The 16,497-nt window shown below is 44.0% G+C and overlaps 1 protein-coding gene across 1 annotated transcript; it reads left to right on the forward strand.

The window, feature by feature from the left end:
- The first annotated feature begins 12,780 nt into the window (after positions 1–12,780).
- LOC136502119 (transcription factor MYC2-like) lies at positions 12,781–13,951 on the forward strand. The gene has a single exon (XM_066497594.1). The coding sequence runs from the start codon at positions 12,797–12,799 to the stop codon at positions 13,583–13,585; it is 789 nt and encodes a 262-aa protein (XP_066353691.1). The 5' UTR covers positions 12,781–12,796; the 3' UTR covers positions 13,586–13,951.
- Positions 13,952–16,497: the final 2,546 nt, after the last annotated feature.

The raw sequence follows: 16,497 nt of genomic DNA on the forward strand, positions 1-16,497 counted from the left end.
GAACGATAATATGTTCTCACTTAGTTACACCAACATGAGTTTCAAGCTTAAATACGTTTTATACAAAGCAAACAAGCTTATGATAATATACAGTTACGTTATTACAAGCTTGCCTGAAGAGGTCCAAGTTTACAATAACACAACTATGTCCTCCTTCTACAGCTCTAAGCCTATTACATTGGCTGGTCAGGGCGCGCGGCACCTACTGCTCGCTGCTTCCGATATCCTACTCGAGTCTCGGGGACTCTTGTGCTGGTCGAGCTGAAGGGGATGGCTCCGCCGATGCTTGGCTGGTCGAGACCGTAGGCTTCATCAGTTGGCTTGAAACTGATGGCGTTCCCAGCTGACTTGTCGATGGCGTACCCTATACAGGCGCTGTCTCGCCTCCACACAGGTTAATATCGCCAATTATCTTTGACGACAGGTCCAGCTAGGCCATCCAAAGTTCCTCAGCCTTGTCTAGGTCTACCTCCTTCGGGTATCCAGCCTCTAGGCATTTGAGATCGATCAGGGGGTAGTGGGCACGCACCATGCTTAGCACATGTGCACCCATGTACTCACCTGCCTCCTTCACGAACTCTTGGAACCATCCCCATGCCTTCCTGCATCTCTCGACCAGTCCGAGCTAGGGCGTCCTTGGCTCTTCCTCTGTGAGCGCCGGGTCGATAAGGTCAAGGACGGGCAAAATGCCAGTTGCCACTTCCTGGCACTGGTTCTTCCATGTGTCCCGGTCCTCAGTGGTCTCTAGGCATCGTGCCTTCCAGCCATCATGATCTTTCATCACGGCTTCTAGATGTTTCTTGGCATTGACTTTTAAAACTGCAAACCGTACAAGACATCAAAATGTCACGGCATGACAAGATAAGACGGGCAACAGAATGAGAAAGGTGGTCTAGAATACTTACTTTTTAGTTCCTCCCTCATCTTGGTTGTGCGGTCCTAGAGTTGAGACTGGTTGCGCGCTAGTTTCTCGTTGTCCTCCTTCAGGCGACCACATTCGGCGGTCACACGGCTATTCTCCTCTTGGAGGCGGGTTACTTTGACTTCTAAGCCTGCACTATAGCTGTCACTACCAACAGTGTAACAACATGTGTCATGTACTTGCTATGATAAAATGCAAACTTACTTGTTTTTTCCTGCTCTTTGTTACTGAGCTGGCCAACCAGGTTCTGGTTTAGTGCCTCTTGCTCCGTCCTCTCCTGGTCGGCGGCTTCAAGTTGGCGGCGCAAGCGTTCCACCTCGGCCGCCGGTTCTCTATTGTTCACCGTGATTCCCTCAATCTAGTCGAAGCACCTCTTTCGGTACCTTGCGGTCTTCATCAAGTCCTGCATATAAACAAGCTAAGTCAGACAGTTCGACTAAATAGCAGGATCAAGTGGTCAAGCCAAACATACCTAGACTTCTGTCACTAGACGCTTTGCCGCTCGTTCAACTTTTAGGGTCTCTTCGACCTCTGGGATTTCTTCATGCATCACCCACTCATCGTTCCGCCAGCGCGACACATATACATGTTGTCGTTTGTCTTGGGGACGGCCCAAGATCTCTTCTACTTCGTCCTCTTCGGCCTCTTGTTCAAGGGGCGGCGCTGGTCTGGAGTTTGTAGTCTCCGCGACCACTATGGCTTTCCCACGAGTCGTAGCATCGGCAAGCGTGCTCTGTGCCACCACCGGTTGCTGCTCCTCGGCTTGGTCTGGTCCTCTTGGCCGCTCGTCTGCTGAGGTGCCGATGCTGGGTAGCCGTTGCATTGTCGCCATGGTGGTCCGGGGTGTTGGGTAGCCGTTGCATTGTCGCCATGGCGATGGCTACGTTGGCGCTTGGAGTCTTGAAGACCTGTTTGTCCCCCACCCTGTCAAAAGCATCATTGAGGTCACGTGGCTAGACCCTTATGCGTCGTGCCTCCTGGTCTGCTTCGGCTTCGATTTGTCGGCGATTAAACCGGTCAATATTGCGTGCTTCACGTGCAGTCCTTTCTTGTTCTGTTTCGCCAACTGCTGGCGGTTCGTCATTGCTGACAACATGGATCAAATCCCCTCGTCTTGGTGGGAAAGACAGGAATTGTGAGAACCCCAGGGCGTGGTCTGGGATATCCAGATCGTATTTGACGCCTTCATCTTCATGATGCTGAAGCTCGGTGTGGACAGATGCATTAGATGCGATGCCAGACGAGGAGCTGGAGTCGCCCTCTTGGACTGTGTGGACGGATCCTTCTTGATAATCTTCAATCCGGATTATGTTGACGAAGTTGCGTGGCTTCGGCTGAGGTCGGTGCATAAGACACAGATCCAAGCGGCGTTGTAGGTTATACGCGTAGCTGGAGGCAGCGTTTCATAGGCCGTAGGGCTGGACCTGGTGGTTCTCCATCGAGGCTTCATACTCGGAGAGTCGGAGACCCGTCGCGAAGGCTGGCCGGCGACGAGCGGAGCGCCCCTCAGGAGTAGATATGACCACAAGATCTGTGCCAAGTCGTGCAGGACGACTGGTCCGAGCTGGTCGGGTAGATCTATTGTGGGGAGCGGTTACCTGCTCATTAGGTTGACTTTGAATCATACTTACCAGAGCTAGGGTTTCAGCGAGTTTGGTGCCGACTCGATCGATAGAGTCGAGCAGGTCGGTGTTGTCGATCTGCTTCCCTTTGTAGCGGGGAAGCGGATGACGGGTTGTCGGCGTGGCTGAAGATGATGCAGGCATGGTCGGAGCCAGATGTACCGTGGTCAGAGCCAGATCCTTCGTGGTCGGAGCCGTATCCGTCGTGGTCAGAGCCATATCCACCGTGGTTGGAGCCGTAGCCGATGCAGGTGAAGTAGTGGTCGGCGCAGACTGAATCCACGCCTCCTCCGTGGTCATGGCAATGAAGTCGTCGGAGCTGGTGGTCCAGGTGATCTGGCCGACGGTGAACGTGAGGCCGTTCGGCGTAGCCATAGAGCCGGAGATGATGACCATCTTGTTTGCTTGGAGAGCAGTACGCACACCCCCTACCTAGCGCGCCACTGTCGATGAAATATGGTCGGTAGTCTACCTAGGGGTATGCCCAAGGTAGTAGATTGTTGGTAGACAGATGCGCAAGCCACAAACAAGACGGTGACGCAAGACAGACACGAGGTTTAATCCAGGTTCGGCCGCCAAGAAGGCGTAATACGTACGTCCTGCGTCTGATTTGTAAGGTAGGGTGTCAATGAGAGATGTGCGTACTGCTCTCCAAGCTTAGACAAGGAAAATAGGCTATAAGTTTATATCGGCAATTGAGACACAAGAACTAAGAAACTTTATGAAAAAAGAAAGTAGGTTATAAATAATCCAACTACCGTATGAGTGGGCTTATATGTAATGGACATACGAAAAACAGGGGTTACATTATTAGCCTTGCACTTAAAGAAAGGTACCCTTGACATACCGGTTTCATAATTAAAAATGCTCTGTATTATGTACCTTTTTTTAATATATTTTATAGAAATTTCTTGTCAAATTAATATTAGAGGAGTTTTTTTTGTAGTACTACAAGCAACTTATTGACCAACTAAACTTAGCACAGTTTGTACTCCCATCATTTTAAATCGTAAGTCATTTTAGTTTTTCTAGGTACATATCTTTTGTTAGATATCTAGATCTATATTATGTTTAGATATATAGTAAAAAACTAGAAAAGCCAAAATGACTTAGCTTATAGTTTGGAATAGAGAGATTAGTAGATTAAAACCATTGTATTGGCACTCAATCCATTGTTGCTAATGATAACCTCCTTTTGTTGTCTCGGCCGATCCTGATGAAATTATATATAAAAATTTTGTTCATCCATAAGTTCTTTTTAAGGTTGATCAGTGGAGGAGCTTGAGCTAAAATAGCGGAGGGGCCAAGTATTAAATGGCATTGTATTATGAAGGAAATTTATGATTATTTTGTAGTATAACAAGCTCATAAGGTACAAATCCATTAGTGAATTACCTATGGGCTATGACATCGTTTCAATTCCGGATAGATTCACCCTTGATCAAAGAAATCTCTTAGCTTGGTACTTCAACGCTCTTATTAAACCACTAAGGGCTTGTTATTTGGCTACACTTATCTTCATCTCAATCCACGTGTGCTAGAGTGAATTAGAGTTTGAAATTAATTATTTTTTGCTAAATCCGCCTTAATACGGGCTTCTTTGGTTAATTCATAATCTAAGGGGATTAGAGAGGATTGAGGGAGATTTTGACTGTAGGGATAAAATCCTCATCATGACTTGTTTGGATACACTCGGATTCGCATCAATTCAGGTCATGTTTTGTCCATGTATTCACATCAATCCACATGTGTTGAGGTAGATTGGAGTGGAAATTAGTGTAGTTTCCACCTCAACACGTGAGGTAAATATATGGGCATCCAAACAAGCCATGTGGGTTGCCGTGGATTGATGTGTAAATTAGTTAATTTCTCACCGCAATAGATGCTGATTGAGTTAGATATGAGTGCATCAAAACTCCTCAATTCTCTTTAATCCCTGGGGGATTAACCAAACAAACTCAAGTACATGTGGATTGTGGTGCACTCTGGTGCAGCCAAATAAACTGAACAGTCAGAGGATGTTGAATATTTGCTTCTACTAGAAGGCCTGGACGCTAAATGAAGCATGTACAGGTGCCGTCCATCCCAATCAAAATGACCCCGAATCATTAGAGATATGCGTCAATTGCTTGAAAGATGCTCTGATTGCGAAGCTAAGTACTAGTACTGTTGCTGCTTACCACCAACAGCTGGCTGTACTATTTGCTTGAAAGATGCTTGCGAAGCTAGGTACAGGTACTCAAACGATGTATTATTAGTCTGGCTCTTAGTCCATGGATCCGTGCGTGCACAATCGCGCATCCTATATGCAGCATGAAATTAAATAGCCTACTAGTATTTGCTGGGCCAATAAAAAATTAATACCTCATTATGTAAATAAAAAATTAATACCCCCTTATCCAAATCTAAACCGTCTAGATGATTAGAGCAAGTATAATAAATGATTGTTAATAAGTTTCGAGGTGGAGGGGAGACAAGAAAAATAGGCTATAAGTTTATATCAGCAATTGAGACACGAGAACTAAGAAACTTTATGAAAAAAGAAAGTAGGTTATAAATAATCCAACTACCATATGAGTGGGCTTATATGCAATGGACATACGAACAACAGGGGTTACATTATTAGCCTTGCACTTAAAGAAAGGTACCCTTGACATACCGGTTTCATAATTAAAAATGCTCTATATTATGTACCTTTTGTTAATATATTTTATAGAAATTTCTTGTCAAATTAATATTAGAGGAGTTTTTTTGTAGTACTACAAGCAACTTATTGACCAACTAAACTTAGCACAGTTTGTACTCCCTTCATTTTAAATCGTAAGTCATTTTAGTTTTTCTAGGTACATATCTTTTGTTATATATCTAGATCTATATTATGTTTAGATATATAGTAAAAAACTAGAAAAGCCAAAATGACTTAGCTTATAGTTTGGAATAGAGAGATTAGTAGATTAAAACCATTGTATTGGCACTCAATCCATTGTTGCTAATGATAACCTCCTTTTGTTGTCTCGGCCGATCCTGATGAAATTATATATAAAAATTTTGTTCATCCATAAGTTCTTTTTAAGGTTGATCAGTGGAGGAGCTTGAGCTAAAATAGCGGAGGGGCCAAGTATTAAATGGCATTGTATTATGAAGGAAATTTATGATTATTTTGTAGTATAACAAGCTCATAAGGTACAAATCCATTAGTGAATTACCTATGGGCTATGACATCGTTTCAATTCCGGATAGATTCACCCTTGATCAAAGAAATCTCTTAGCTTGGTACTTCAACGCTCTTATTAAACCACTAAGGGCTTGTTATTTGGCTACACTTATCTTCATCTCAATCCACGTGTGCTAGAGTGAATTAGAGTTTGAAATTAATTATTTTTTGCTAAATCCGCCTTAATACGGGCTTCTTTGGTTAATTCATAATCTAAGGGGATTAGAGAGGATTGAGGGAGATTTTGACTGTAGGGATAAAATCCTCATCATGACTTGTTTGGATACACTCGGATTCGCATCAATTCAGGTCATGTTTTGTCCATGTATTCACATCAATCCACATGTGTTGAGGTAGATTGGAGTGGAAATTAGTGTAGTTTCCACCTCAACACGTGAGGTAAATATATGGGCATCCAAACAAGCCATGTGGGTTGCCGTGGGTTGATGTGTAAATTAGTTAATTTCTCACCGCAATAGATGCTGATTGAGTTAGATATGAGTGCATCAAAACTCCTCAATTCTCTTTAATCCCTGGGGGATTAACCAAACAAACTCAAGTACATGTGGATTGTGGTGCACTCTGGTGCAGCCAAATAAACTGAACAGTCAGAGGATGTTGAATATTTGCTTCTACTAGAAGGCCTGGACGCTAAATGAAGCATGTACAGGTGCTGTCCATCCCAATCAAAATGACCCCGAATCATTAGAGATATGCGTCAATTGCTTGAAAGATGCTCTGATTGCGAAGCTAAGTACTAGTACTGTTGCTGCTTACCACCAACAGCTGGCTGTACTATTTGCTTGAAAGATGCTTGCGAAGCTAGGTACAGGTACTCAAACGATGTATTATTAGTCTGGCTCTTAGTCCATGGATCCGTGCGTGCACAATCGCGCATCCTATATGCAGCATGAAATTAAATAGCCTACTAGTATTTGCTGGGCCAATAAAAAATTAATACCTCATTATGTAAATAAAAAATTAATACCCCCTTATCCAAATCTAAACCGTCTAGATGATTAGAGCAAGTATAATAAATGATTGTTAATAAGTTTCGAGGTGGAGGGGAGACAAGAAAAATAGGCTATAAGTTTATATCAGCAATTGAGACACGAGAACTAAGAAACTTTATGAAAAAAGAAAGTAGGTTATAAATAATCCAACTACCATATGAGTGGGCTTATATGCAATGGACATACGAACAACAGGGGTTACATTATTAGCCTTGCACTTAAAGAAAGGTACCCTTGACATACCGGTTTCATAATTAAAAATGCTCTATATTATGTACCTTTTGTTAATATATTTTATAGAAATTTCTTGTCAAATTAATATTAGAGGAGTTTTTTTGTAGTACTACAAGCAACTTATTGACCAACTAAACTTAGCACAGTTTGTACTCCCTTCATTTTAAATCGTAAGTCATTTTAGTTTTTCTAGGTACATATCTTTTGTTATATATTTAGATCTATATTATGTTTAGATATATAGTAAAAAACTAGAAAAGCCAAAACGACTTAGCTTATAGTTTGGAATAGAGAGATTAGTAGATTAAAACCATTGTATTGGCACACGATCCATTGTTGCTAATGATAACCTCATTTTGTTGTCTCGGCCGATCCTGATGAAATTATATATAAAAATTTTGTTCATCCATAAGTTCTTTTTAAGCTTGATCAGTGGCGGAGCTTGAGCTAAAATAGAGGAGGGGCCAAGTATTAAATGGCATTGTATTATGAAAGAAATTTATGATTATTTTGTAGTATAACAAGCTCATAAGGTACAAATCCATTGGTGAATCACCTATGGGCTATGACATCGTTTCAATTCCGGATAGATTCACCCTTGATCAAAGAAATCTCTTAGCTTGGTACTTCAACGCTCTTATTAAACCACTAAGGGCTTGTTATTTGGCTACACTTATCTTCATCTCAATCCACGTGTGCTAGAGTGAATTAGAGATTGAAATTAATTATTTTTTGCTAAATCCGCCTTAATACGGGCTTCTTTGGTTAATTCATAATCTAAGGGGATTAGAGAGGATTGAGGGAGATTTTGACTATAGGGATAAAATCCTCATCATGACTTGTTTGGATACACTCGTATTCACATCAATTCAGGTCATGTTTGGATGTCCATGTATTCATATCAATCCACATGTGTTGAGGTGGATTGGAGTGGAAATTAGTGTAGTTTCCACCTCAACACATGAGGTAAATATGTGGGCATCCAAACAAGCCATGTGGGTTGCCGTGGATTGATGTGTAAATTAGTTAATTTCTCACCGCAATAGATGCTAATTGAGTTAGATATGAGTGCATCAAAACTCCTCAATTCTCTTTAATCCCTGAGGGATTAACCAAACAAACTCAAGTACATGTGGATTGTGGTGCACTCTGGTGCAGCCAAATAAACTGAACAGTCAGAGGATGTTGAATATTTGCTTCTACTAGAAGGCCTGGACGCGAAATGAAGCATGTACAGGTGCCGTCCAGCCCAATCAAAATGACCCCGAATCATTAGAGATATGCGTCACGTGCTTAAAAGATGCTCTGATTGCGAAGCTAATTACTAGTACTGTTGATGCTTACAGCCAAGAGCTGGCTGTACTATTTGCTTGAAAGATGCTTGCGAAGCTAGGTACAGGTACTGCTGATCCTTACAGCCAACGAACGATGCATTATTAGCCTTGCTCTTAGTCCAAGGATCCGTGCGTGCACAATCGCGCTTCCTATATGCAGCATGAAATTAAATAGCCTACTAGTACTTGCTGGGCCAATAAAAAATTAATACCTCTTTATGTAAATAAAAAATTAATACCCCTTATCCAAATCTAAACCGTGTAGATGATTAGAGCAAGTATAATAAATTATTGTTAATAAGTTTTGAGGTGGAGGAGAGACAAGGAAAATAGGCTATAAGTTATATAGGCAATTGAGACACAAGAACTGGGATTGCGTGCACACTTCCCGCAGCGAGACGTTGTGGTAGATCGTTGTAGGCGCAAAGATCTAGGCGGGCGGTTGGTTTCCTCGCAACCATCGCCCCTATAAAAGCTCTGCAGAGCTCATTTCTTCATGATCTTGCGTCCGGCTTGGTTCCCATCTTCGTGCTTGGACTTTGCTTGATATCTTGGGTCTTCTCTTGTGCTTCTAGGGTCTTGCTTATGGTGTTGATCGTGGGATCATCATGTCGTCTTCGTCCAAGTCACATCTTGCACCCTATTAAAATACAAAACAATTATTTGCAAATTCATTAGTCCAATTTGGTTGTGTTGGTCATCAAACACCAAAATCCAAAGTAAATGGGCCTAGGGTCCATTTTCCTTACAGCTTCGTCCTTGTCCATCTATTCTTTAGCAATGGCACACAAGTTCTCAATACATTCCAACCATTGTTGTTGCTCTTTTTGGTCATCCTTGTGGCCTTCATGATTCCTATACTTTGATTGTCTTAGCGGATTTCAAGGGTCATCATGACACTTAGGAGAGAGAGCATAAGAGGGATCATCGAGGTCAAGGATGGGTTGAAAGATGGGTTTAGATGAGACATCTAATGTGGACATAGAAGGGGAGATGATAGGAATGGCTTCTAGATGGCTCAGCTCTCCTTCTATGGCATTACTTGAAATGCCATCCTTGAATTCTTTCCAATGTCCTATATGGGAATAAGGACGTTTTCTAAGAGATCCCTTCTTGAGAGGATTTAAATTATATTCGCTCAAAGATCTCTTATGAAGATGAGAATTTAATGTTCTCCCAAAATCAACACCAAAGAGGTCATCCTTAATTTTAACAGGGATTTCCAAAGGTGAAATTCCTTCTTCTCTTGGGGGATTTTGGGGTATTGGTGGTTTAGGATTGATAGCTAAATCTTGGGATTAAAGTGGTTGTGATTTGGCTATCAGAATTTCCTAAGGTTTCAGACATGCCAGCGATATGCAAGCATGCACAGGTCTGTTCAAACTCTTGTAGGTGTGAGTATAGGTTTCATGGCCTTCTCCCGAGAAGGATTTATCTTGTATCAATTTTATAAAATACGGGCATAGCTCATAGCCAGGTGTTAGGATAGGCTCTAAAGATTTTAGTGGCTCTAGGCTTGTGCTTGTGGGTTTAGCATATTGATAGATAGGAGTGGAATCCATGCCAAAAGGAAAAGTAAAGAAAGAATAAAAGATAAAATGTTAAGAAAGTCTCAAAGTTAATTCAGCAACCGTTTCCCCAGCAACGGCGCCGGAAAGCTTGTTGGTATATTTAACGCGCACAGATAAATTCGCAAGCACACGGATACCGTTGTAGCTTTCACCCAGAGGTATTCCAAGTATCGTATCCACAGGGAAATGTGTGAGACTAACTACGGTCTAATCTAACTAAGGGTAGCAACAAGGTTAGGATAAATAGGAGCATAGAGAGGATAACCAAAGTCGCTAGTTCTGACTTGGATAAGCTTATGTCTTCTACTATTCAACTGGGGACATTGCTAGGGACAGACACCAGCAGAGGATGCTTTCCTTCGCAACCGTGTCCTACGTGCGCCTACAGACTAGAGGTATAAAGCACCACGCTTACACTTACGATTAATACTCTACTCCCTCTAGAATAGGAATAAAGCACTCAAAAGAGTCGTGATCCTGATGAACAATATAAACAAGATGCTTACTCGAATTAGAAGTTGATTACCAGAGATATCTTAAAGGCAAGCTCAAGTAGAACTTGGATCTACCAAGGTACAAGCCGTAAAAAGAGCACCGATAGGCCGGCACCTCCTCCAAACTCTTCCCTCACTCTCTATCTCACTATTTCTATTCATAAGACTAGATCCTATAGAGGACTAATCTTCTCTTGATAGCTGGCTCTGATCCTGACGAGGAGAATATGAATTAGGGTTTCAGGATGGCTCTAGAGATGGTGGCAGGGGCTGGTATATATAGGCCGGAGCGTCCAACGTGAGCCCTTGGATCAAACCGACTTAAAGAACAGCATAGATGCAACCTAGGAGGCGGTGGAGAACCGATATAGCAATAGGAGGCTGACATGGGGGGGCCACAGGTTAGGCGGCCTCTAGCTGGGGCCGGGTGGCCCCACATGTCATAGACACATGCTCCGCTTTGGTGATTCGCCTTCTGGAGTCTTCTAGAGTCTTCCCACGTCGATTACGCGGCGCAATTCCATAATTTCCTTTGACGATTTTCTGGATAAACCCTGCTGAAAACACAGATTCACCAAAACTCATAGAATTTATTAGTTTAAACCACTATACCTATGTTTGGTGATGGAATTAAGTATAAATACAGGTTGTGTTAACGTTTTATAATTGACGTTTAGTGATCGTCAACAGAGCCCAATTGTGAAATGATGTGTAAAAGAATTTGTGTAGTAGTGTGACATCACAATCACCTATGTAGCTTTTATATCCTTTGACATTTTTTCTTCGCTTTTGAACCATGTTTGAATCTTCAACTATGTTTTCATTAGAACCATTTAGTTTGAATTGGAACTTTGTGTTCCCTCTCAAACGCATCTGTTTGCTTTGCAAAGTGCCACCACACATCCCTCCCTTCGACACCACCACTTTCACTACCCGTGTCCCTACTTACTGAATTTGTGAATTTTAGTACTATTTTTGTTTTGATCAGTATGATGCCTTGCATATTTGCTATTATTGCAAGTAGCTGAATCACACGTGCACATACATGTCATCATGAATGCTTTGCTACAATTTTTCTAGATTAAATTAAATATGAAAATGCAATAAATATCCAACAATCCAAAAACCTAATTTTAGACATTTTTCGATTAGTGGTTTTGCTGATGTGCTTAAGGTAAATGCATTTGATGGTTCAAACTCTAAGCGATGGTATGTAAAGATGGTCCTGTGGTTGACGACTATGAGCGTTACTAGATTGTGGATGCTCCAGGTGGTGATTTATCATTTATGAAGGGAAGAGTGAATCGTGGTGGAGGGATGGGCTCGGGGGCCTGGTGGCATCCCCCAACATTTTGGTGCCCCCACAGTGCATTCTTAGTTAGCATGTTAATCTCTAATTTGTTAGTTAACTATTCTAATTAGTGCTTTTATTGCTTGGTCTTGCTCGGTACCAATAACTCTAGTGGTGTCTATCTTGTCATGTATATATTTGTATCGGAAAATAAATTTTTACTTTGTTGTTATCTATATTCTTGTCATGTATATATTTCATCGCATATGATCGTTGTCGGCTTTGAACGATCTCCATGTATAAATCCTAACTCTACCCTTAAAAATGAGTCGGAGCGGGTAGGATCCCGGCCAAACGGCCCCGTACTGTTGTTGGAGTTGGAGATGCCACCTTAAAAAACGAGCTGGAACGGCCACGCTCCCTTAAGTTCCTCTCCATCGGCACCGTATAAGGATGGCAATGGGGCGGGTTCAGATCGGGTGGAGTGCCTGGGCACCCGAAACCGAAACCCGAACCGAAAATCCGAATCCGACCCGAAAACCGATTCGGGTGAAAATTCATCCCCGAAACCGAAACCCGCGGGTACCCGAAACCCGAACATGAACAGCACAGTGCACAGTATACCAGTCTTAATCAATACAGTAACAGTACAATACAACAACAATTTCACTAACAATTTCAGCAACAATACCAGGTGAGTACAGTAACAATACAAGTCTTAAACACCAAGTTCAGGGACAATACAACAACAATAGCAGGGAGAAGTTCACGGCAACCCTTCTGCTTGTGAAAATTAAGAGAAACCAATAAGCTCCGTGGGTTTCTAATGGGCCTTTAGTAGGCTGAATTATTTCGGGTACCCGATGGAGCTCCGTGGGTTATTTTTTAAACCCACCCTAAACCCGCAGTATTTCGGGTATCCGAACCCGAAAAACCGTGGACGAAAACCACGAACCAAAACCCGCGGCGAAACCTGCGGATATCGAACCCGAAACCAAACCGCTGCCATCCCTAGCACCGTAACACTACCAGATCTAAACTTATATATATCCATACAGCCATACACTGCAGCTGCAGCAGCGCGCACAGTGCCACAGTCCAATGGATGAGCTGGTCTTCCCTGCCTCCTTCAGCAGCTGTCCTTCCCCGGCCTCGTTCTCCAACGCCGGACACCACCAGGAGCACGAGTTCGTGCCCTGTGATGTCCTGGAGGGATGGCTGGGTGGCGACGACTGGCTGGACGAGCCCCCAAATGGCGTCAAAGTCACATGGGGTGGCGAGGGCTCGCGCTCGCCGGGCAACGACCACCTGTCCGGCGAACCGGCAGCACCTGCGCTGAAGAGGCGTGGCAGGAAACCAGGGTCCCGCAACAACATCAACGGCCCCGCCCTCTGCCATGTGGAGGCGGAGCGGCAGCGGCGGGACAAGCTCAACCGCATCTTCTGCGAGCTCCGGGCCGCCGTGCCCACCGTGTCCCGGATGGACAAGGCATCCGTCCTCGCCGACGCCACCACCTACATCGCCCAGCTGCGTCAACGCGTTGAGCAGCTCGAGGTCGAGGCCAAGAAGAAGGCCGCCGCCGGCGCTCTCACGACGGTGGCGCCCTCGCACTCGTTCAGCAGCAGCAGCAGCCTCGGAGAGAAGCTGGAGGTGCGGATGGTCGGGACAGAGCCGGCGGCGCTGCGCCTGACGACGACCGCGGCGGCGCGCCACCCCCCCGCGCGCCTCTTGCTCGCGCTCCGGTCGCTGGACCTGACCGTGCCGCACGCGTGCGTGTGCCTCGTCGGCGGCATGACCGTGCAGGACGCCGTCGTGGAAGTGCCCGCCGCGCTGCGGGACGACCGCGCCCTTCGCGCCGCGTTACTCCACAGGCTGCAGCGGACCAGCTAGCTAGCCTCTCGTGGTCGGCAGGTTTGCGCTGATCCGTCGCCAAATAAAGCACTTATGTGCTATCTCACGTTTCACGGCTGGCTTGACTTGAGACACTCTGCATCAATCCAAGCTGGCTGCATGTTTAATTTGTCGTGTGTTAATAAACGTATTTCTTGGAAAGTTTTGGATTTAGTTTCCATCTAAACTAAATCGAAGAACTTGCCGATAGAATACGTACGGTACCTTCGACTGTGGCTTTAATCACAGTTTATATATATGCTCCTAGTGAGGATGCTTTCAGCATTGTTCTTGTGTTCCTCTTCTGAATTTCGTGTTCCATGCAGGTGTTGTGTTTTGTTCACACGGCAGTCTATTTATATATATTCCTGATCCAGGCATATTGTACACAAGGTCATTTTATAATTTATACAGTGATATAGACTAGTATTATCGACCTGCGCATTTGGTTAACAAACTTCTCTTCTTTTCAGGACATGCCGCTAGTTGCTATATTGCTTAATTGTTTTCCAACACATCTCTTTTGGAGTACTATCTGTAGTATTGTGTAACCTTCTGCTTAGTAAGAAGTTCAATAATAAAATAGAATACATATATATACCGTATCTCATAAACAGACAACTAATAATTAAGGAGAGAGTTTTGTTTCGGAGGTCCTCTTTTACAAAATTGCACGAATCTTAAAGCACCAGGGTGGTTAATTATAATTAATTTTGTTTTGGAACTGGATTGGGCCGGTCCTATCCGTGCCCAGAGAAAACCCAGCCCTCCACGTACCGCAGCCCAGATTTCTGCTACGAACATGCCTTATCGAGAGGGCGGACGGCGCGCGGCATGAGCGATCGAGGCGCCTTCCCCGCACTGCATTCGGGCACTGGCGCACGGACGGCGGCGGAAGGGGCGAACGGTGAAGGCGGCAGCAGATGGGGGCAGATGGGGCTGGCAGTGGAATCTGCGGCGGCAGACGCGACAGGGCGGGTGGCTTCACTGTCCGATTGGCTCCGGCTCAACCTCCCCTCGTCGTGCGTGATCCCATGACAGATTGGGAGAACAAAGGTGCTCCTGAGAGCTGGTCAGATGTCTGAATTAGATGCTAGAAGAACTGAAGTGCGGAATAAGCAGCTATAGCCGTTCAGAGTATATACGCCTTGCAGGATGCCACGTTGATCTTGCCATCCATGCTTGAATCTCTACAGATCATAAGCTGCTATCTGATGCCAAGCTATAGCTGAACGTTCCACAGTTCGACTTGGAGCCCAAAGGCAACTCCAAATGACGGATCTGACAGGCTCGTTCTGGCAGCCGCGTCATAGGGAAGGCCGCAGGGCTGCGGAAGTACCACGGCGATAGCGATTGGCCTCGGTCGTTGGGTGGTGCCCCCGTAGCCCGTCGGTTCGCCGCCGATGCCGCCCGTCCCGTCCTGTCTGCCGTCGGCCGCAGGTGGCACCGTCCGTCCCGTACGTCTGCGGCCACCCGCAGGTGGCACGTTCCGTCCCGTACGTCTGCGGTCGCCGTGCCGCCATCATCGTCAGCTCTGTGTGCCGCCACCATTCGCCGGCACTACGTGACCAATGACAGAGCGGGCGGATGTGAGGCACGGAAGGCCGTTCGACCACTCGTGCCGCGAACGGCGAACGTCCGACCACCGGTGCCGCGGGCTCTGGTACACGAAGGGCTGGGCTTCCTTCGAGCACGGATAGGGCCGGATCAATTCAGATCCAAGACGAAGTTAATTAAAATTAATCACCCTACTGCTTTAAGATCCGTGCAAATTATTTAAAGAGGATCACCGGAGCAAAACTCTTAAGGAGAATATGAATCATCATCAGTGACGTTTACGGATATGTGTCATTCATCAGCATACATATATATAGTACTATACCGTCACTCCAAAACATCACTAATGGTCTTAATATGTGATCGTTCGTTAAACTGGTATATATTGTTTGGTATTCCCTTCTGAAGTGAAAATAGTACAAATTCATACCTTGAATGAATAAATTGTATTTGGGAATTTTATATGAACAATTTACAAAGGAGAAAATGAATCGTTGAAAACTATTTATTATTAGTAAAATTAACCATAGCAAACTTCTCCCACTTTGAATGGCTTCTACACTTTCTTCTGAAAGAAAAGGATCAGTTTTGTTGCAATTTTTTCTTATCCCTGGATACCCAAATGGCAGTGCTGCTAGAATTATCTTCTACATAATGATTGGTTCGTCAAAATTGTGCTTTGGTTCTGCAGTTAGCTGCACCAAGGACTGGAATATATTTCATTCTATTTTGATGGTGAAATTCTCAATATTGTATGAAGGATGGAAACACACAAAAAAAAAATCCCTTCAATGGTTTCACACGGCACAAGTACAATTTTAAGCTGATGTACACATATATTGAAACTGTATCGGGGTAATAATAAATTACTATTTGGCACACCTAAATATATATTGAGATAAATAAATTTGAGCAGCCACTCCTTTATTTATTTCTTAATTTTCTACTGTAAGTGTTCTTTACTCTGTCTTTTTCATCATCAGTCATTTAATCATTCATTGGGCAGCTATATATAGCGCCTGCGCTGTAGGTAACTTGTGTCCATTTTGGGGCATGTTCAGAACACTATAGGATACTTAATTATTTGTTGTACAGAACACATGATAGCTACTATTATGCAACTTGCATTTTAACAATTGGGGCTCAAACCAAACTTTAGGAAGACAAGTGGCTAGGAACACAATACTCACTTTACATTGCCCAACTTAATTCTGGTTAGGAAAAGAAGTTCATCGGTTAGTTGTTAGCGTTATGAGTAGCATACAGATGCAACTTGGAGCATCTCCAAGAGACTATGTAAAAGAATCTCTAAAACCCAAGATTTAGAGGCTCTCTAAATAAAAATAGTTCTCCAA

The sequence above is a fragment of the Miscanthus floridulus genome, chromosome 13 (assembly GCF_019320115.1).
Source record: "Miscanthus floridulus cultivar M001 chromosome 13, ASM1932011v1, whole genome shotgun sequence".
NCBI classification, from domain to species: domain Eukaryota; kingdom Viridiplantae; phylum Streptophyta; class Magnoliopsida; order Poales; family Poaceae; genus Miscanthus; species Miscanthus floridulus.